At 40.0% G+C, this 23696-nt stretch overlaps 1 protein-coding gene across 1 annotated transcript in view; it reads right to left on the bottom strand.

The window, feature by feature from the left end:
* Positions 1 to 23696, bottom strand: part of HDAC9 (histone deacetylase 9) — a 1007885-nt gene that overhangs the window by 429370 nt on the left and 554819 nt on the right. Inside the window, exons 6-10 of the mRNA XM_045288655.1 lie at positions 21750 to 21881; positions 15329 to 15444; positions 4800 to 4922; positions 980 to 1190; positions 308 to 525 (exon numbers count right to left, since the gene is read on the bottom strand). Of these exons, the coding sequence (XP_045144590.1) occupies positions 308 to 525; positions 980 to 1190; positions 4800 to 4922; positions 15329 to 15444; positions 21750 to 21881 (800 nt within the window). The remainder of the gene's footprint in view (positions 1 to 307; positions 526 to 979; positions 1191 to 4799; positions 4923 to 15328; positions 15445 to 21749; positions 21882 to 23696) is intronic.

The following is a 23696-nucleotide window of genomic DNA, read 5'->3' as shown; positions in this document are numbered from 1 at the left end:
TAGGGTTGCATACAACTCGTCAAAAATGCCATATTAGCTAACCTTGCCATCTCTCCCAGCACCTGCATAAACACGGTGGCACGTGTATATGCCACATTCGGTTCTGCCTTGACCCTTTCCTACAATATTAAAAAGGGAGGCTCTACGTGTGTGTGCTTGTATTCTTTCATGCATTAAAATAGGTAGTCAATCAAAAAGGATCTCATTGCATCAAGCTTTTGAAATCATCTTAATCATGCTATATCATCTTGTCGGTGGAAGGATGGTTTCCGGAGGCTGACAATTCCACTTGACTTGGGGGACTTACTTTGTTCATGTGGATCTGCTGCTGGTACTGCTTCTGTTTCTCCAAGAACTGTTGGTGCTGCTGCTGAATGACCAGCTGAGCCAAGGTGCTCTGCGGCAAAGGTGCAGACTGGGTTCGATTCAGGGGTCTGTGCCGGGGCAATTTGTGAGTACCTCTAACGCCAGGGGAAATTCTCTCCTTTGTTGCCAAGGGAGACTGTGGATGTAAGGGAACCCCACCTGGAAAATTAAAGTAGATATATAGAGGTGGTGAAGATACTAAAAGAAGCTGCAGATAAGATAGAGATGATAGATCGATTTTATGAAAACTAGTACTACTACCAGGCAAGCAGGAGAAGGTCATGCTGGGTGGGGAGAAGGTGAAAGTGTCAACAGGGAAGACAAGTATGAGCCCAGCTATACAACTCACCAGTTCAACCCTGGTGTGCATGATGCTAAGTGAGGGTGTGTACATTTGTGTGTGTGTGTGTGTGTGTGTGTGTGTGTGTGTGTGAGTGTGTTTGACTCCACGGGAAGAACGAAGGATATAAGCCTTTCCCACTAGTGCACGATGTGGAGAGACCCTTTGACAACACTGTAAATCTTTCCGATGGTCTTTAATTGACGGGGTGAATTTATCAGGGAGAAAAGAAAAGCCCTACAATGACCAGAAAATGAAACCATTGCTCATTACCTGCGACAAGAAGCTTCTGCTGCCGCATGTGCTCTTTCAGCAGTAGGTGCTGCAGGAGGGCTTGGTGGCTGCTGTTGGGCTTTCCCTCTAACGCAATGTGGGGGTGGCCTGAGGCTGCCGGGAGGCTGCCCCCGTACTGCCCTGGCAAAGGAACACTTTGCCTGAGGCTCTGCGTCTCACACTTCTGTTTTTCTTTGAGTGGATTCGAAGCCTGTCCCGAGAGAAAACAAACACGTTCAACCTTTTCGTCCATGTTAACTATGAGGTCTTACCTCATTAGGTGAGTTTCCTAGGTCACAATTCCCCAAAACTAAAGCCCCACCTTACCCAATGGTAGAGTACAGAAAAGAGGTGACAGCGTGTCTTTGAAGTTCACTTAACTAATGTAGGAAAAATACTCAGATAAACAAAATGGAGTACTGGGGAAAATCTCGCATTAGATATGACTGTGGAATTTAAAAGGAAAAGTTATCTTTTTTGAAACAGCAAAAGCCTGCTAACTTCTGGATTAAGAGATGCAAATGTGAGGGGTAAAATATATACTAAAATATACTGCTGAAGGAAAAGGCAGGTTGGAGAAGTAAGATTTATTTTAAAAGCTAGCTTACAGAATATATCACAGGGAGAAATGTGTTGCTGCTATTAGGTGAGTCTGAGTCAATTTCAGCTCATAGTGATCCTTGTAATAGAGAAATACCTCAAGAGGGATTTCTAGACCATGGTTTTGCTAATCTGAAATAGGGAAGTTTCAAACAAAAGGAACAATTCTCCTTTTCTCTGCATTTCCTCTAAAAAAGGTTCTGGAGCTGAGAGTTTCCAATATTTAATTTTTAAAAATATAATTATTTAAATGGCTAACAGAAAGATGTAAGAATATGTAGGACTCTGATTTAAACATGCATTTTGCATTAATTCATAACAGATCCTCCAATCCTTAAATATTGAAAATGACACTGCAGATACTTTGCTTTATAGAGTAAACTAAAGTGAAATCAGATATCTAATAAAAATGCTATTAAGAACTTGAAATGTATGATAACACAGTAATAAGGCTATAACAATTCTATCATCAGTAGTATAATGAGTTATCCTATTGAAGTCATTTAATGAATGGTGGTCATTTTGGTATTGCAAAAGCAGAAGTCTAATGCCTCAAACTGATGTGGTATGTTTCTTTTCAAAACTTACGTTTCATCTTTCAAAATTGCTATGCACCAGGGAAGCAAAGCAATTATCAGTGATGGAGAAATTGCAGGACAAAGAGGGAAACGGTTTGTCTGAGTCACAGAGCAAGTCAATGCAATGTTCAATCTAGACATGATTCCTTGTCCTGGCCTCTTTCCCTTAAAACTTGCCGCTAGTCAGTGGGGGAATGGAATATTAAGATTCCTTTGGCAAAGCAGTGTTACACTTGAAAAATTAATCATGATGGCCCCATCCACACCAAAATGGAAGCAAAGAAAAATGGAACTTCAATCCAAACCACATTAATATATTTAGCCAACGGTACCAAATCATATTATCATTGAAACATTAAATGCTCTGGGTTTAGTACTTGGTCCTTTGGGAAACAATTTTCCCTGACCACATTAAAAGTGGTGTATGTATGCTTAGTGGGAGGAGTGCTTTAGAACACACAAAAGTACTATAAATCACAGATCTATTCATGTATCATCTAAAGGTTTTGTGCTAGTATTCAGTTATCATTGGAAGGGACAAGGAAAATAGAAATCAAAGAAAAATAATTTTTAATAAGTGAAGATATCTAATCATTTCTTTTCTTTTTTTAAATCGTTTTATTAGGGGCTCATACAACTCATCACAATCCATATATACATCACTTGTGTAAAGCACGTTTCTACATTCATTGCCCTCATCATTCTCAAAACATTTGCTCTCCACTTAAGCCCCTGGCACCAGGTCCTCATTTTTTCCCGCTCCCCACTTCCTGGTGAACCCTTGATAATTTATAAATTATTATTTTGACATAGCTTGCCCTGTCTGACGTCTCCCTTCACCCACTTTTCTGTTGTCCGTCCCCCAGGGAGCATCTAATCATTTCTTATGGTTAGTGTCAATCCTAATTCTTTACTTTTCACTATAAAGACTTATTTACATGCTTAATGTGCAATTTTAAGGCTATAGTTACAAAAACTTTAAACATTTCTTCTTTAGTTCTCAGATATGAAGCAACATGCAAATTCTGCCTTCTCCCTCTGTATCTTTGTGTCACATTCGATAACACTACGCCCTTACACCCACCAAATGTAATAAAGTGCCTCTTTAACTGAATTAGCAAATGAGAAATACTTATACAACTATTAAATACTTCTATTAAAGCAACACAATGTCTTTAAAACTAACTGGACCAACAACTTTGTAATATGTACTGACATAATAATCACATTTATGACTTCAAAATATCATCACAAGTGTGTTTGTGCATAAAGAAATGTGCCACACATACACCTGAGGTTCTGAAAATAAAAGTAACACAAATTTTGGATGCAAGAAATATTGCGAAAGATGCGAGGCTGGCATGCTGGACTCAGTGGAACAATTGCTGCTAAAAATTGGGAAAACTGGTAAAAGGACTTGAAACAAAGTTCCCTTTAAATGTCTCAGATGACCTACATATATCACAAGCCCAAACCTATTACCACTGAGTCAATTCTGACTCGCAGTGACCACGTATAATGTTTCCGGGCCCTATGTCTTTATGGGAACAGATAGCTTCTTCTTCCTCCTGTGGAGGAGTTGATGGATCTGAACCACCAATATTTCAGATTACCTGACAGCCCCACCAGAACGCTATATAACTGTAATTTAATTTAGTAATGTTTCACAGAGGAATTATTCTATATAAGGCTCATAATCCTTTTTATAGACAAAAACACAGTATTTTAGGGACTATGCATAAAATAAATATACTAATTAAAAATATCTCTGGTTAGTAGAAACATAACTCCAAAAGATCCTATTGTGGTGTGTCAGGACTTTTAAGCTAATTGATTCACTTAAAATCTCCTGGGAATATTTAATTGCGTTCTCGGCGAATTTCTCCAGATAGGCATTCTTTAGTACCATGAAATCAGTAACTTAAATACCCCAAACAAGGTCATTCATAAAATAAATTCTATAAACTTTTGCAGCTGTGCATTAGAAGCTAGGCCTCTTGTCACTGGCTGGGTTGAATTCCAGGACTGTTCCTTACTGGCTCTCTGAATTTGCTCCTCTCACTTCATGGGTCTCTGCAAAGGCAGTGTCACCTTGGGCTCAGAGGGGAGCCATGGGGAGGCACTCAGATCATCTAACTGAAGGGTCTTTCCTTTCTTTCCTTTTCTTTTTAGGTCTAAAGCATTTTGCAAGGAGCACTGGTGGTTAAGCACTTAGCAGCCCACAGAAAGGCTGGCAGTTGGGCTGGCAATTCAGAACCCATTTTGGGGCTCCATAACTCTACAGGTGAAAGAGCTAGCAATTTCCTTTCAGACCGATGGCGGCCAAGAAGAGCCTCTGAGGGAAGGGGTAGGTCAGCTCGGTCACCACGGGAGCCCTGAGTTGGAACTGGTTTGAGAGAACTCAACCCCGACAACACATGATATAAAGGCTGGTTCCTATTTTTCTGCTATGCTAATCTGCATCATTCTTCACAATGAAATCAGAATGAACTCACTCCGACGACGCTGCCAAATGAAGGGAAGTTGACTCAACCAAGTTCTCCTCCGTTTAAGTATGTAAGAAATTAAAGAGCGTCATTGCTGTGAAACTCCCTCTCAGACAGGTGTGCACCCGACGCAGCGGCTACAGTGAAAGGACTTACACTGAGCTGGGAGGACACTGCTGGAAGTCCCAAGGTGATGTTCGGCAAAGAGGGAGAGGTATAAAGACTTAACAGGTTCATGGAATCTTCGTGAATTAGAATGCGCTGCTGTGAAACCATCTGCTGTAAGGAACACATAAAAGGAGAGTCTCAAAGGATCACAAAACCACCGCATTTATTGTAGGATTTTCATATTTCTGAAAATTGGCTCCAGGTTATCCTCATTATGAGCATATTCAACATTCTAAGTATTTACGCATTTATTTTATGATTTCTGTATCCAAGCATTATATGTAAAAATAAATATAAAAATTGTCTTCATCATTTTAAAATATCAGAAGAAAGAGGTTCAATGCTCATTGTGCAAGATCTGATTTTTAAGAAAAGGCAATTCATGATGCTTGGCTACCTGTCATCTGTTGACAAACACTGTAATTCTGCAAAAAAAACCCAAACTATTTGATTGTAGTAATGAGAGATAAAATATGTACGTGATGCCATCATGGTCATTGTCTTTATGTAGAATTTATAACATTTTACTGAGATACAAGTCTTTCACACAAGAAAAATCTTAGACTGAATCTCCTGGTATAAGACTTCTATAATTATTGTTATTTCCCTTTTCAATATACATCTTCATGAATCAACAACTCTGTGATGCTTAAAAAAAGATCAGTCCTATTCAGAAAGAAAAGTAAATGATAGAACATTTTGAGTTCCCTAGGCCACAATCACCTTCACTTACATGGAAATGCCCCAATGTTAAGGCATCAGAGTGCTTTTTACAACAAACACTGGTTTTAACTCCAATCGTAAGAGTCATGTTTTCCCACATGTGGCCTAATATGGCTGCTTGAATTACATCTTCTGTTTAACTCTTGCTTCCCTCCCAGAACTTTTATACAATAAGAGTTACAAAGGTCTTATTAGACTAAGGAACTCTGGCCTGATATGGTCCCCAAGGGAACAACATCCCTGAAAAAGAATACTCCATGTAACAGTATGACACAGTGACTGCTTTCTTCCCAAACAAAAAGCATATGGGACTCCAATAATAGACCACCTCCAAGAGGGATATTGCACACACGGGCTTTGACTAAAGTAAATATAATAACTTGTCAAGCATGTTGGGGGGAGCCGGAGATTTTCCCCGGCCAAAACCTGGGATATCAATTAACTGGGGAAATATCATGTGCTAATACAGTGCGACCTCAGAATGTCACTGAAGAGTGATGCTCCAGCAAACACAGGATGTTATTCCAAAACACCACCTCCCCCAGACGCTTGTTTGGAGATGAGTCCAAGCCGTAACATAACGAGAGCAGGAGGTTAAATGTGGAGTTTTCTCATCCAAACTTGGAATTCCAAGCAACTCTATCCCCCATCCTCCTTGCGAGACACTGAGTCCAATATTTGTGCATGAAAATGAGGTATGTTGAAATCATTAACATTACATTAGCTCTCTGTACAACTGTTCACACAATTAAAATTCCCGAGCATGAAGATAATTTGAAAAGATGTTATCGTCTCTAAGTATAAAGTTAAAATTGTGTTTTAGAAGCTGCTGACAATAGTTTCCTATTTACTGTATGGAAACAGATAAGCCTCTATTTCACTTGCAAAAGTATGCCTTGAACATAATATTAGAAATGTAGAATATATACCTCATTACTGAGAACAAATAAAACATGGAAGAAAGTAAAAATGCTGCAGCTTATTGGCAGCAAACAGCAATTTTTAAAAAAAAAATCCCATTCACTTTTCTGTACTTATAGAAAACAAATATAAAAATATACACTTAAAGCAAGTTGTAATCTCCATTCAAGTATGCATTCGCTTCTCCCAGAACATGGGAACGACACAGACTGTGGAATTATTCCGGGGGTTTCAGGGACCTCAACAATGGAGCTCACCTTGATGCTCCGGGCAGAGGTTCTGCAATGTCCTCCCACCTCATCGCCAGGAGCAGGAAATCGAAGGTCTTCGCAGATGTCATACGAACAGCAGCACACTGGCTGCTCACATGGGTGTGACGAAACGGAGCTGGGAACATGCTTACTGAAGAGTTGCAGATTCCCATAGTTTCATGTTCAAAAATAAGGAACCAGTCCTGAAAGCTCTAACCTGCTAAGCGCTCGACTACAGGTCACCTGAGGTCACTTGGTAGAAAGGCCTGGCGATCTGCTTCTGAAAGCTCACAGTTCTGAAAACCCTCCGGAGCAGTGCTCCTCGGCAGCACAGGGCCATTGTGTACTGCAACCCACCCCATGACAGCAGAGGGGTTTTGCACTGTGTAGCATGCCCTGGTGGTTTTTCAAAGGTTTGCCAAATCTTCATCGATACACCCTACACGATTAGGTTCATTTTATAGATGAGGAAACAGTAATTTCAGCAGCCATATTCCCCAATGGGATCAACAATAAAGCTTGTAAGTGTGACTTGTCTTCAAGGGTTGCTGCAAACGATACACCACCCTGAGTCCTTGCTGGAGGGGAGAGAAATCCTGATAGGTGTGGAGAAAGGGGTGGGGGGGATGCCAGAGAAGAGGAGGAGGCAAACTCAGACCCGCAGGCTTTTAAAAGGAGTTAAAGAATGCACGTGGGAGCCCACTGACAAGCCTGGGGACAGTAGGTGTCAGGCTTGAAGACATTCTTGAACTTCCTGGGGAAGCAAAGGTAAGTCCTGTGCCCCACACTCCCACTGGGCAGGGTTGGCTCTTCCAAGAATTTGACTGGTATAGTATCACATCCTAGCTCTTTAGGCACTTAGAGGTCACTTATCTTAACTCTCTCCATTATAGATAAGAAAGAAGTCTGTTGATTTTCAATGTCTAGAACTGTAAATAACCTTACACAACTGGGAATCCATCCTTAGCTTATATCCTTCAAAATCAGCTTCCCTCCATGGGGCTTTTGAGAGGAGCCATCAATCCGAGTCCAGGTGAATGGCTCTTAGTGAGTCTTTGGAGCTGGATTCTACACCGTAACACAGTACGGACATTAAGGCCAATGGACAAATAGTGCCGGACTCATTCCAGTTAATGACGAGCCCTGAGCAGGCCGAAAGTCATGCAACTTAGCACTGTAAGTTCACAATCCTGTTCAGTCCAACCCAGGATTTATCCAGAGAGCAGGTTTCGAAACTTATCCAACCCTTAAATCAGAGCTGAGTCAACATGCCAACAGTTCAGTTTATAGCATGGGAAAATGACTTCAAACTGAAACATTTCAGAATCAGAACGTTTTTCTTAGATAAATGTGACATTAAGGTATAAATGATGACCACTTCACAAAACATTAATGAGGAACTCCTCTGTGTTACTTTAATGGTGCTGGGAACTGGGTGCACAAGGTGTCTTATCCCAAGCAAGTTCACCTCCTAGGAGGTGCACAGAAAAGTAGCGAGCTCACTCTAATACTCTAATGGCTAGGGAGAGCTCAAGTATGGTGAAAGCACTTCAATGTCATGGTGAAGGGTGTCCGTTTTAAAGCACGCTTTGATGGGTACCTAGCATTTCACCTGAAAAGCATGATGTTGGGAAGAGCTCTAAGTGTATCGATTAAGTAAGGCCTCTGAGAAGGGCAGGTCTACTCACATGTTAATCAGGGTCTTCAAACATTATTCGACTTCTTTCCTTCATCAGCATGGCCCTCAAAAGAACAACTTTTGGGGAATATTCCCAATTCAGATGAGCACAACATATATAAACTGAAAAATTCTTCATGAAGTGGAGTAGAGTGCAGCGCACTGTGACTCCCTGTGACCCTGTGGGACAGCCCAGAACTGCCTCATAGCATTCCCAGGGCGGGACCCTTTTCAGCCTCATCTTTCTCCTGAAGAGCAGCCGAAGGTTCAACCAGGGACCATTCACTTAGCTGACATGCAAGCATGTAATTCCTGTGTCACCAGGATTACCTACCTAGGCACTGAAATAAAAAAGCTAGTTTTCATTAAAAGACCAAAAACCCTCTTTTAAAATAATGTGTAATGGCAAAAAATAGAAACATGGGACTTGCCAGTAACTGACAGCTATTGAGCAGGGCTCAGACTAGAAATTCTGAAACGAGGTCCAACGAAAGAACTGAACATCAAGATCTGACTGTGGTCCAGAAATCCCTTGCGAAGGATTTTATCTTCAAGAACTTCTCTCACTAACTATAAAGTGATGTCTAAGCGGAATACATTGGAGTGGTTTTTTGGTTTGTTTGTTTTTGAGGGTGGGCAGGAATTGGAGAAAGTTGGGCATATGCTTGGACAATAAAAGGCAGGAAAAGCAGAGATTTGCCACAGTGAACTGCACGATTAAAAACAAGCCCTTAGGTAACTGCACTCGTAACACAAAGACTGCACCTAAGATCACATCCTTAGTGGTAAAATGAAGAAGCACATCGAGACATGTATGTCAGGAAACACATGGCTACATAGCAAACAAATAAACACGAATGACCTAAGAACCTATTTAAATAAAAATACACATTATGCAGGAGGGGATGAGTATCTCTCAGGGCAAGGACGACGAAAGTGGGGAAGGAGACAAAGGAAAGGAAGAAGGTCAAATGGAGGGAGAGAAAAGAATGAAAAAACAGATGGATATCTTTCTCACCTAGCAGGGAGAGAAGTCAACTGATACTTAATAAAACATTAATTAGGTAAACAATGATAAAATTTTAAGAAGCACGTAGGAAAAGTAGAATAGACAATTCAGAATTTCCCACAATGTACATGAGAGTGAAAAAAAAAACAAAAACCAACCACATGAAGTTTTGATGTGAAACAGTCTAAACTAGTAAAAAGCATGTGACATTGAATTTTACTACTTCCTGTCTCGTGACTCTGGACAGCTATCTCCCTTCCCTGAACTAAAGTAGCATGAGTTGGTGTTTATATCTCTGCCTCGCTCTATCAAACAAGCGTGCCTATTGGAATGACTTCCAAATAGCATCGTCCTATCCCTCAACTACTACGGCCTAAATCCCCAAATCTAGGTTGTTTTGGCAGTAAGAAGTCTCTAAGCTTTCATTTTCAAGGGACTTCAGATGATATATTACTATGACATGGCTGGGAGACACACACACACACAAAAGAAATCATTATGGTTGCTTTGGGTTTGAAAGGCATTGATGTATTGTTAAAAATGTTGCTTTACAATACTGACTCATATTCTTCCTAGTAAATGGTTATTTTGTCATAGCAACCCCCTTTCCCTGAGGGGGGGGGGACTATGTTTTATTTGCTGCCATCTAAAACCATCGCTCTACACCCTCTCAGAATGAAGCATAACATTTACAGCAAATGACACAACAACTGTTATGAAACAATAGGCAGATGAGTCATAGGAGATGGGGGTAAAAAACAAGTGACATATCAGATGATTTTAAAGCACTTAACCTTATTATTAGAATCTTTCTTTAAAACCATTTGTATCTGATGATGAGAAAAAAAATTATTTAAGTATAGTTTCAGCATAGCAGAAGCCAGGCACTGATGTTCAACTAGAAATAAACCAGCTGGCTTGGCTACTGTTACAACAGCTATCAAATAAATGTACCGAAGCTAAAGTCACGGTGTTGAGATCCATGGAAACGCATTGGAAACCATAGGCCCAGATAATGAGTAATAAAGTAAGTAGACAGGTAAAGACATCTCTGACTGGAGTGGGAAGGAGAAACTCCGGGAGGGTTCAGCTCCCCAACCAGGTTTACAAATAAGTCGAGCAAGGAGCCCCAACCATCTGAGTACAGGGGCTGAACACACATCAGAAGTAGACGCAATGGAGCAGACGTGGCCAGAGCACCTGGAGACCCTCTCGCACATGAGAGCTACTGGCTTGAACACAAACATGCTAATGAGTTTTCCCTACCAGGAGTCAGCACTGATAATAACAACAAAAACGGAACTTGTACACTTCACCATTTACCACCCCCTTCACATCTGTGTTTTCTGCCAATGAAGCTGTTGAGCTAGGTAGTCCTAGCATGTCCTAGGTAAGGAATCTGGAGTTAGGGAACTTGGTGATTCTGATCCGTGATGACAATGCTGGCAGTGATGGTGAAGAGATCACTGTGCACCTTCTGAAGTAAAAGCTGGTCTACATGTGAACTGCCTTCTTCTCTTTCCTGAGATTGGACTCAGTGAATAAATGTTCTTTCTACTTTGTCTTAGTCTTTAAATGATGATATATACTTATATTTTATATATAAGTACACACACACACACACACACACACACACACACACACGCGGCCTCAGGATCTTTGAATGTAACCTTACCTTCCTTTCCCCAAAGCAACAAAAGGAACAGAATCCTATTCATTTACATAATCCCCAAAGGGACTTGTTTCTATTTACAGGTCATAGACTAAAGCATTCATTAGAATATACATCGCTCTACTATTGAAACAAATAATCAAATGGGTCTACTGTATTTTGTAAACGGTGAAGTATATAAGTAACATGGGTACTGAGAATGTAATTGATGCAAATAATCTGTATGCTAAAAATATCTCTGTTCATGTGAAAGGATAGGCTATCGTTACTTGGAGAAGACTTCTGAAAGACATTCAATTCTAAAGGGTTGGTCATCAATAACGGGCTGAAAAGTATGTTTTCTCTCTTTATTCTGGTTTTGGTGGAAGCGTTTAGTGTGACAAAGCTTGCACATTAATTTGCTGACAGTCTTGTTCTGAATTCTGCTGTCTCCCCACCTATCCAACATGAACTACAAACTACAGGAGAGGGCTCTGTAAATACCATGCAGTAGAAAACCACATGTTCGACATCAGTGCTGAATTTTTTGTTCTGGGCCACGGAGAGGCTACCCATCGGTGCATAAAGGTCTGTCCACCTGGCCTTTTGGATCATAGTTCAGGCACACAATTAATTCATTATGAGGTAAGTCACTGCTTGCTTTTGAACTAGTCTTTCCTGCTTCAGAGGTGAATGTCCAGTCACTGACCTGAAGAAATACTTCTACCCTTTCAAACTCCATTAAATCACATTTCCTTCTGTATTTTTTTTTTTAGTGTTGAGGGTGGTGGGGGGTGGGAAGGCTTGCAGTGAAATAATATGTTTAACAATTTAATGGAAAATTGGGCATCTAAAGAGATACTTCTGTCAGTAAAGAGTTTAGGAATATAGATTAAAACTATATTAATGGACTTCTAAAACTTACATTCTCCTATACATATATTTTTTTGAAATGTAAAGATAAATTTCACAATCTAGGACACACAATGTCATTCAGTCAATATCAGTCAATGAAATTATTGTTTTTTTCATTTATTTTTAATCTTACAGATATCTATCTATTTCTTGGTTGTTCTTACACATTATACTAAGTCCTAAAAGAACAAGTACAGTGAACCCTCGTTTATCGCGGTTAATCGGTTCTAGACCCTACCGTGATAAATGAAATTCCGTGAAATAGGATTCCTTATTTGTAAATCAAATATTTTCGTAGCTAGAGCATAGAGGACATGAAAAAACACCCTCTAGTAACCATCACACTCGTATTACCCAATTTATTAAACGAAAAAGGGAAAATACAGTAAAACATTTTGGACGTTACAATTATCATTTATTATTTATTATATTATTTATGGCATCAAGCGTGTACAGTATGAGCCAATCAGTGGCAGTAATGACAGCATGCGCTGTTACGCAAAAACCGCGATAGAGTGAAGCCGCGGAAGTCAAAGCGCGAAGTGGCGAGGGTTCACTGTACACGTATTTATAATGAACTTATATCTATCTATCTTTATCCTGGGTAACCATAGTACCCCTTCCTTACAACTGAAGGTAACCACAATGCTAAATTGTGTGTTGATCACTACGTACTTGTGTGTCAGTTTCGCTTTCCAATCCAGATGTTTTAGACTCGCCACAATAACTGAGAATCCATTCTTTAAAAAGGAGATATAATTGAAGTCCAAAGTGTTTTGGAACTATTTGTGCCAAGTTGTTATTTTCTAGATATTGATTAAAGAGATAGCTATAGCTGATGAAAAATAGAGAGGCAATGGCCCTTAATAAAAGTACAAACATGGGTCTAATAATCCTATTTACAATTTTAGCTGTGAATGTACGTGAAGTATTTGGCTAATCTGGTATCCTCCTTTAGAAACAATATTGACCAAGAGAACGAGGGTCAAGAGGATGGGAAGAAACAAGGAGTAGATGAAGAGATGGACAGGCTGTATCTGCTGTTCTTCAAATTGTTGAAAGATGGTCCAGAGTTAAGAGTTGATGTTGATGTTGTTAGAGGCCCAGAAATCGGTTCCAACTCATCGTGGCCCTGTGTACACCCGAAGAAACCTGCCGGCCTCACCATTACTGCTGCTGGAGCCCGCTCGGGCGTCACTGTGTCAGCCCAGTTCCCTGGGGCTCTTTCGCTTTTTCATTCCCTTCTATTTTACCAAGCAGAACACTCTTTCACAAGCACTGCTTTCTCCTAATAATACATCCGAAGTAGATGTTCCGCTGACAATTGTTTGAGGCACAAATATGAAAATTAGAGTGAGGGTGTCTTCCTCTAGAGAAGATTTACACTTGTGTTTCCCAAACACCTGGAGACACAACAAAGCCGAGGCCCCTTTAAACAACTTCACAAGAGATTTCGCTCCTTACCATGCTGAGCGCCAAGATCACTCTGTGAGCCGGAGGAATAGGGAGGGAGGAGAGAACCCATTCGGGGGCGAGCCTGTGCACCTTTGGTTTCCCCACTTAGTATCTGGAGAGTGAGCTATCAGAGGCCCATCCTTGGTCAGTACAGGGCTTGGTGTGGTACCTCCTGGGCTCATGACGTCATACCAATCAAAGCTCAAAACTTAAGTATGTAGATTTCACCAGAAAATATATACACACAGAGATATACATTGTTTATGTATTACATCATATACGGTTTATCACATATACATATTTCCCCAGTGTCTTCAGTTTTTATCTCTTTCACTTCTGCATTCATTTTTATTTGGTTTTATAGTTTTCTAATGTGTAAATACGTCATTGTGTGTAAATAAGATTACAAAGAAATAGATTTATGCAAAATGTAAGGAAGGCCTTTGTGAAAACTCAGTAAGACTAGCTGTCCAAAATGCAATTGGCTGTCTCAAGATAGAGTGGAAGTGTTTGAGGAAGGCCGAATAGGAGTAAAAGTTGAATATTCACAGCTTGTGAAAGCTGTGGCTGTAATCTAAAAAGCAGTCACTTTTAGTCTTAAGGTTTTATGAAAAGAAAGAAAAGAAGAGAAAAGGAGACGAAGAAGAATGTCGCAGTGAGACATTCTTCTACCAGCTCTTCTGTGGAGGAGCGGGGTGGAGGAGGCAACGATGATTTACTTCAACACATCTGATTCCTGAAGAGTGGTGGCTCAGACAGTTGTTTCTGTTTAGCCCATGCAGAAACTACTTAGCCAAATGTTTGCAGACTCCTCATTGGTTGATATAAATCATTTTCTACTTTAGGCATAGATCATTCTTCAAGGACAGGGCTCTTTTCTTGTTCATCTTTAATTACCATTGCCAGGCAAAACAAGTGTCCCACAGTAGGTATTCAGTAAACATTCATCAGAGTTCTAAGGAGCCATGGTGGAACGATAGGGCAGGCATCAGACTGCTAAAGGCCAAGGCTCGTGCCTCGAAGCAATGAGCCACTCTAAGCGAGAAGAGGAGGCTTTCTGCTACCACAGAGTGTCCGCCTCAAACCTTCTGTACAGGATCAGGAGTTAGAACTGATTTGATGGCAGTGAGCTTGCATTGTTTGTTTGGTTTTCGTTCCTCAGCTATATCCACCCATGTCATTACTCTTCAGATGAAATGAATAAGAAGACATTTTCTAGATTATCCTGGGAGGCCTGCGTGTAGTTGGGATTACTTATTGATTGCCTAATGAGTAAACTCTATCCTATTTTAAAAAAAAGAATAATTTATAAATTATCAAGGGGGCATGGGGGAGGGGGACTGGGGGGGGGGGGTGTCAGGAGCTGATGCCAGGGGCTCAAGTCGAAAGAAAATGTTTTGAAATCATTAGGTACGATGTTTCTTTGGAGGAGGATAAAAATGTTCTCCATTACAGTGGTGGTTGGGCCACCCTGTAGGTATATTGAAAAGTATTGAATTATTCATTTTAAACAAATGAATTCTATGGAAATATAAATTATATCTCAATAAAGCTATGTTTAAAAAAAAGATGTGTTTGACAATATGGATATATGTATGGATTGTGATAAGAGCTGTAAGAGCTCTTTTAAATAAATAAAAAAACAGATCCACTGGGCGGCACAACTGTCTAGCATTTTATATGTAGGGTCACGGAGAATGCTTTCATTGGCGATTTTATCTTGGTCTTGATCATACTATGATGGTCATCTCAACTTTATACATAAGATTAGGCTTAATTAATTCTGAATATTGAAAATCTATAATAAAATAATGAGATTAGATGGCTTAAATCTTCAATTAAAAATATAACTCTTCATGAGGTAGTTATCAAATAAGTTAATTTTTAAAGGGGTAAAAATCATAAAGGTCTTACCTCAGCATGAGGAGTAGGTGGTAAAACTGTGGTCTCATTTTCAGTGACATTTCCGGTTGGCCCATTGTTTGGTGAACTGGGACCAGACCCTGGAGAACTGCTACTAACTGAGGATTCTGAAAAACATCATGAAGTTCAAATTTATTTATGAACCACATACCAAGATGAACTTCAGTTCAAGTTAATAATATACAGCTTATTAGGCATTTTGATCTTTTTCATATGTAAACGGCAAGCACTATTCACTAAATACCAGCAAGTACGGAAATCACTACAGCATTTCTGCATTTTCATAGCACTTTCCCCTGCGTCCACGCTAAACAGAAACCACACAGTATTCAATAGTTCCCATGGAAGAGCAGATACAGAGTTGAAGTGTGGTACCAATGCCTAAGTAGGGGAAGCAAGAGTAGGAAAAGAGGCTTCTCTTACTTAGTGGTAAATTTGAAATGCCACCACCACCAACTAAAATCCCATAGAAATGACGTACTCAGTCTAAGTCAGAAAAATATACCATTACCCCCTAAGGCCCTGACATAGTCCTGGAGTGATTACCAAAAACGGTTAAATGTGCTATAAACTGCACTGAAGTTGAAATACTAAGGCTATTTCTCATGACAGCTCATCTTAGTTAGAGATGAAGGATAAAATATGGTAGACTATGAGAGCCTGCAAGTGCACTGGTGGCCTTGTATATCAACGGATATAAGCCTGCTCAATTTCATTTCCAGAAGATGTGATGTTGTCCAGATTTAATATGCAAAGTGCCAGACACCAATATGACAAGAACAAACTTCATTTAGTCAAATTTTGTTAAACATGAAACAGATTATCCAGTTCGTGTCTTATATTTCAACTTCTGAAGGGGCTAATGTGTTTACTAAAGCAATTAATTAATCAAAACACAAGTCATCTTATCAAGCCTTGGCCAATTATTGATTCACCTCTAATAATTTCCTTATCACATGCCTCTTATTATGATCCAGTTGTTTCTTTCTTAAATCTTGTTAACCCAACCTGCTACAAATGATCTTTCCTCATATTTCTCAGAGATCTAGGGCTTTTCACATGATTTCCCTCAGTGACTTTTCCTTTTTACCTCAGGATTGTCCACATTCTTGCTCATCAAAAGCACTTCTCTCTCTGCTTCAGGGCCAGCAGGCATCCCCTGGTGGACGGGCTCCTGTTTTTACACTTGTTTCTGGATCTCACTGCATGGATTGTCTTGAACCACCCTGTTGGCCTTCTTCATAGAGAAGCATACTTATAATTCCCGAGCAGTGACATGCTCTCACAGTGTCCTTCAGTCCTAAGTATTTGGCTTCCCCACAAGCACATAACAGTTCTCCCAAACACCACCAGATTGGAAGGCCTTTTCCACAGCAACGTTCTACACCTCTTTTGTTTGTCTTCTTATCTGACTTCGACCACTTCTTCAATTCACCAGGGTTTGTGGCCATGGCCAATTTTGATCTTTCTCCGCTAAAAGTGATTCAACATTGCGATAGCAATGGTCATTTCCAGGCAGATAATTCTTGTGAAATTGATATTCCTCCCTTTTAATCCTAATCCTGACCTCCTCTGAATTGTTGGAAATACGTGGTCAGCTGTTGCATCCGATACAAAGTGCACCCCGTGTCCGCCTGTTCATTTTACCACCTGCCACTCTCTTTCTCTTTCTTCTGAAGGAAGGAAGGAAGGAATAGAGTCATTGAATTTCTTATTTGCTTTTCTCACATCTATTTTCAAGTCCAGTCATCTCAATCGAATGCTCCATGATGTCCTTATGGACCGTAGCAAAAGTCTCCTCACATTTCTGAGTTGCTGCAAAAGACATCCTGGATGGTTCCCACCGAGGCCTCTTCCCCCTTGTTGCTGTGCTTCGAAGCAGAACTCAGCATCAGCGCCAGTGTGTTGCTCTGAACTGGCGTCACACCTCAAGGGCACACGACATCGTCCTTCCTGTCTGCGCTCCGCTCCGTCAAATCAAATCACCTACTCTGAAGTAACTGCCAGACACGTGCCCACTTCGTGCTTTTTCATCTCCCTTCCTCCACCTGAAGTCCCTTAACTAGAAGTTCAATCCCAGGTTTAAACACAAAGTCTGACTCTGAGTCACCGGCTATGTTTTTGTCAGGGAATCAGAAATCCAAATTTCCATGTGATGGTTTAGGGCCTCCCTTGGAACCCCTATGGTATTTTCCTAAAATATTTTTCTGCTGAAGAGAACGTCCACGGAAAGACGTTCAGAGGGGTCATCCTACCCACATCCTGCTTGAACATGTGATTGAGATCAGAGAATGCTAAAGCACCTCTGGTTCACGGCCTTCCTCTCTGTGTGTCTTGCTGATATTTTTATTAATCTGCTTTGTAAAAAGCAATCATTGCCTCTTTTTACTTTACTTTTTCTTTTAACTCATAAAATGCACACTTAAATAACAACAAAAACCCTTGGAAGAGCTTTTTTCCTCCCTGACTCTATGCTGTTTTTTCAATTTGATACAGTTCTGATTTTTTTTTCAGAATATAATATCTCATATCCATAGCTCATGTTTTAAAAACAATTTTTCTAGGAAATTTCTGTCTCATCCACTCTCCATTCAACTTGGAGAGCAGACTAGAAGCGCTCCTTGGAGTCTCCAAGACTCATCTTTTCAGAAGAACACAGATACCCCTCCCTTTCGCCCATGGAGCAGTTGCTGGGTTAAAACCAGTGACCTTTAGGTTAGCATCTGACAATTTAGCCACTGTATCACTAGTGCTCCTTAGTAGAATATGTGATTCAATTATTTTATGAACTAGTTAGATAATTTTTTAATGTAGCAGTCACTGTGATAACCAATCAGAATTCAGGGAAACAGATTATTCCATGCCATCACACCAGATATAATCTGGTGGGAACTATCAATAATTTCCATGGAGCGCTATGAAAAACTTAAAGAATAAGTGGTACTGAAGGGCTTGGAGCATGAAGAAAGAGGTCAAGAAATAACAAAGTGGAGGATACAGTAGAGGAGATGTTGCTAACCCAGGGATGCTCCTATCATTTTGGAAGCCTTCAAGGTGGGCTGAGAAAGGAATAGCAGTGACTATTTAACTGCTATGATGGTCACTGTCAAGTTGTTGCAAAGTATATTGAAATTCAAACCGAGTTCCTGTCCATGACATGAAAGTCGGAAGACAAAGGGAAATGAGCTCATGTGAAGACCATTGTGTTTCTGGAACTCCACAGCGCTTCAGAGACAGTGGCACTAACTGTATCACATCGACTGAAAATACCTGCCAGTTTTCCCGAGTCCCAACTCATTGACCAGCAATGTGCCCCTCACAAAGGCATAGTCTCTCTTGAATTTGATATCTTTACCTTAGATGAGTTATTATCACATAAAATTAAGATAATGTTTATATTTAACTCTAGTAAAACCCCGATAATTCACAAAGTTTGTAATCAGAAGGAATTATTATTTAGATAGACAAGATGGTCAATTAAATGGCAGTGTAAGAAATAAGAAAAGGTAAGAAACTGGAAATTGTGGGGCAAACATTAATTATGAAGAAAAAAAATTGATCGAAGAATAGAAAAGACATTGGGATACAGAAACAAAACCTTAGATAATAAGATGCTAAAGGGGAGAAAAGGCAGTAAAACAATAGCCATACATATGGTTTTATATGCTCTTCAATGTTTCCTCTAATGAGGACGCCCACATACCCCTTTCCAATTGAAAACGCAACAAAACAAAAAATAATTGCTGAAACCTATTTACCTCAAGACAGTTGATAACATGCACTATATTTTTAGAATCATTATAAACAGGATCACTTCAAAACTCCCATATTCACCATGTACCTTTTATGAAACTTGAGATTTGCTTAAATACAGTACCAACAGCATTGGTGATGCAAGGTTTAATTTGGCTGCTAACCCAGAAGCTCTGGTAGAAAGACTTGGTGACCTATTTTGGTAAAAATGACAGCCGTGAAATAACCTATGAAGCAGTTCTACTCTTGACTTGATTGTACACAACAAGACAGCATTTCTCTAAAATAGAAAAAAATAAATGGTATTTATGAAATAGCTTATAGGCATGAGAAGGTGAATAGGATTACATCCATGAGCATATACAATTTTGACAAAAGATGTGCTGGCAAAAGATATTTCTACATTTGCAATTGTAGAAGATACTTTTAGTTCAGTTTATAGCTGAGCACTTTGAGGGAACGAGTCACTGAGTTTGGGGACTTGGCCATGGCCTCAGAGGTCGTCTCCATCAGTTGCTGTAACGGGACCCACAAAGACAACGCTCTGCATCTACCTGACTGAGTAGTGACTGGAGCTCTAGAAGCTTTCAAATGGCCACCTAAGATGTCCCTAATGGTCCAGCCCTGTCCGGAGCGCAGATGAGTGAAGAAAACCAAACTCAAGAAAACAATTATTGCAAAGGACGAATGAATCATGTGAACTACAACCTCCAAAAGTCTGAGACTAGAACTGGATGATGTCCAGCTACCACGACCAGATGCTCTGAGCAGGATCACCAGATGCTCATGCACGGAGAAGAGCCATGTGGAACCACAATGACAAACATCACACTTTCGGGTCTGCTAGAGACTGATGGACTTCCTGGCACGATGGCCCTTAGATGCCCTTCAAAACTGGAACCGTCTGAACTCATTTCCAGCATTACTTCTCAGCCAAACAGGAGAAAGGCCTACAAAGTGAATGAGTGAGACTGTCACTGTTTACTGGAGTAGAAAGCCCCGTCTTTCTCCCATGGAGCCGCTGGTGGTTTTGAACTGCTGACCATGCAGATGGAAACCCAACATGTAACCACTACACCGCCGGGACTCCTACAAAGTGAAAAATAACATCCTCCGAGAATATATTTCTCAGAGTAACCAACCACACAAGGCCACAAACAATGCTCAAAAGGCCGGAAGGGGCAGAAAAGAGGCATGAATTTAAACAGGAATTTCAGAGAAGTGGGAAGAGCGCTCTTACAATGGAAGATTACAACCTATATCACCAAACAAAATATGCCTAAATTACTGAATGGAAACTAATTTTCTCGGTCAACTTTCACCTCAAACACATTTAAAACGAGAAAGAAATAAAAAAGTTAAAAGGTTTATTTGTTGAAAATATTTGACTAATTCATCTGGATTAGTGAATACATTTAAGAATAGGAAACAAATATAAATGAAGACAATAATTCTACTGAGTTCATTTCCTTAATATTTACTGTGCCTCAAGTCAAAATTGATCTTGTTGTGGTCATTAATACTTCCCTTTAGATAAGCATATTCATATGTCAGATATGAGCTATAGACTAGAAGTATTTTCTTCGAAATAGACTCACACTTTCAATTCCCATCAGTGTTCTTTACGTAAATACTGCACTTCAGGCAACACTGTCCAGCAATACTCTCCATACTGCCTTCCAAACTAGAGACTGTCCTGGCTAAAGGGGATTATGAAAACAACAACAACAAAGAACCAGAATTCACAAAACCTGCGAGGGTTAAGGTCTGATCTTGAAGAAGGAATGTCCATTGGCTGTCTGCATAGCCAATGCAACTGGAGTAAAACAGTTACAGATTATAACTTGTCCTTTATTGATGCAACAACAGCAAAAGGCCAGATACAGTGTCTGGCTCTAAGTACATAACTCAATACACAGTAGTCAGGATTAATATCTTGGCTGGGCTTTTTGGGTCTTGTGTCCTTTGGTCTACTCTAATTTCAGACAAGGCACAACTGGGACTCGGGGAGTTTGTAAGACATCAGGTTGAATTTCCTAACCTGTTCACCCCGCCACTAACCAGGCAGCTAAAAAAATAAGAACTCTTCCAGTTGAGACTAGTGAAAATGACAGTTTCTTTCCCTTCATAAAAGGCAGGATAGCCCCCTCCTGCCACAAGTCCCAACTCACTAGTAAACACATAAAGTCATTTATGAGTTCTGTAAATTTGTTGAAAAGGCAAGGTTTTGCTGTTCCACGAAGCTTAATTTTCCCAGATGTATTTTGTACACGCATGTCGGAGTATAGGGGGAGTGTTCTTCTTGGACCTCCCTCTGCTCATTTCTGATCAAATTTCATTCAAAGTTATATTCTCCTGGTTGGCAGTCCCAAAATGGACTGCCTGTTTCTGAAAAGGCTTAAGGTGAGTTTTGGAATTCCCCAGTTACGCCTTGATCGACACACAGCCCTAGTTTCCATTCATTTCCTGTTGAACACAGTTGGCAAATACATAGCAAGGTTCACTGAACCACTGGTGAGTTTTCAATATCATTTCCTTTCAAAAAATATTTCTCCTCAAAATAACTTTTAATATGCAGCAGGCATATTTATTCTAAACTATTTTGTTTCATAGCTGCTCCCACCATTTGTTAGTGCGACTCTGCCCAGTCCTCAATTACCTGTCACCTCAAACATTCGCTTCTTGAATGAAGTGACAACATTTCCATCCTTCCGCCTGAGTAAGGGGCTGCTTCTCCTCTCTGCAACTTTCTGCTTTAACCTGGACCGCACCTTCAAGTTGGGCTCAGAGGCTGAGGATTGAGACAAAGAGAACAGATAAAAATTAAAAGATAGAGAGCCGATGGCTCCTTTCTCTTGGTCCCTTCTCATCTTTAAATGAGACCCCCAAGCATGTACATAGGCACTGACTCTAAATGAATGAGGCAGACAAATATAGTAATTATTTTTAAGGAACATGTGAAATATTTTCCAACTTAAAATGAACAGAGAGCAAAACTACAGGCTTTCTACGTCTTTTCTCTAACAGAACCGAGCTTGTTAATGGGAAGTTGAATCACTAATTGTGTTTGGGTCACAGAAAGATTTATTAGACTCCATTCCCAGTCCCCTTAATTCTCTCCAGGGAGAAACTCAATAACCTCCCAAACAGGAACGTAATGTGATTTTGGAGACTCTGACCTGACTCCTGGTAATAAGAAGACACCTCTGTGGCAGCTTTTGATTGTCTCTACCATATAATTTATGTTCTATTCTGACTTCCAGAATATTTCTTTGTCAGCAACTTCTAACCTGAAACCCTGGGAAAACATACTCAATGTAAGAGTATGAAACCCTGTGGAGTCATTGCTGAATACACTCCTCTGTATATTCAATATACAATTAATTGAAAGAAAGAATTGCCAACTCTAAAATTAAAGTCTAATGTAAGGTACATGTTTCAAAGTACAAATATACATTATCTTAATCTGTTTATTTTAAAATGCATTTTTAAAAATCAGTGAACATTTAGAGAAACTATTTCATTTATGGACATAACTGAAAGATCTATTGTGCTGCTATTTCTTTGGTTGTGTAATTAGTAATTTCATTAGTTTTTAAGCCATATGGCCTTCAAAAGTTTGTGGAAACTGTAATTAAAACATAATGAATTTTTTTCTTGGACTTTTTAAATTAATACATTAGAAGAAAGGGAATCAATGAATTTTGTATCCGAGTAGTGGAAATATGATAAGGATGGTGATAGTGGTGGTGTTGAAGACAGTATTGATGATAATGATTATGAACAGTATATATGATAACACAGACTTACTCAATGCCTTCAATATTCTAGTATTAGTCTAAGAGTGTTATTAGTGCTGCCTGTTTAACAGTAAAAGAATCACTGTGAGAGACAATATTTATACTTTTATTATATCAAGGAGGAAACCAACACACAGAGAAGTGCTTGCCCAAAGTTACAAAGGTGCAAGAGTCAACTCAAGTTCTGAACCTGTAGTGGGGCTCGTCCTTCTACGAAAGGCTGAAAACACTACTTCTCCAGGTTGTCTCTGTAGACAGCCCATGACAATGGTGAGAGATTTCCTAAACTATCACCATCATCGGCATCAGATACAGTGTTACCGTGTAGCTGGTTTCTTTGTCTTTCTTTTTAAAAACACCATTTTATTGGGGGCTCGTACAACTCTTATCCCAATCCCTACATCCATCCATTGTGCCAAGCACATTGGTTGCCCTCATCATTCTCAAAATATTTGCTTTCTACTTGAGCCCTTGGTGTCAGCTCCTCATTTTTCCTCCTCCCTCCTCGCCAGTCCTCCCTCACAAATGCTAGACAACTTATAAAGAATTATTATTTTGTCATGTCTTATACTGTCCGACATCTCCCTTCACCCACTTTTCTGTTGTCTGTCCCCCAGGGTGGGGGTTATATATAGATCTTTGTGATCGGTTCCCCCTATCTACCCCACTTTCCCCTTCCCCTCCCGGTATCGCCATTCTAATTTTTTGTCCTGAGGGGCTCATCTGTCCTGGATTCCCTGTGTTTTCAGTTCCTATCTGTACCAGTGTACATCCTCTGGTCTAGCCGGATTTACAAGGTAGAATTG

The sequence above is a fragment of the Echinops telfairi genome, unplaced genomic scaffold, assembly GCF_000313985.2.
Source record: "Echinops telfairi isolate 266 unplaced genomic scaffold, ASM31398v2 ScPeMD7_23;HRSCAF=83, whole genome shotgun sequence".
NCBI classification, from domain to species: Eukaryota; Metazoa; Chordata; class Mammalia; order Afrosoricida; family Tenrecidae; genus Echinops; species Echinops telfairi.
Note: the sequence above shows the minus strand (reverse complement) of the source record. Positions and strands in the feature narration are given on the sequence as shown.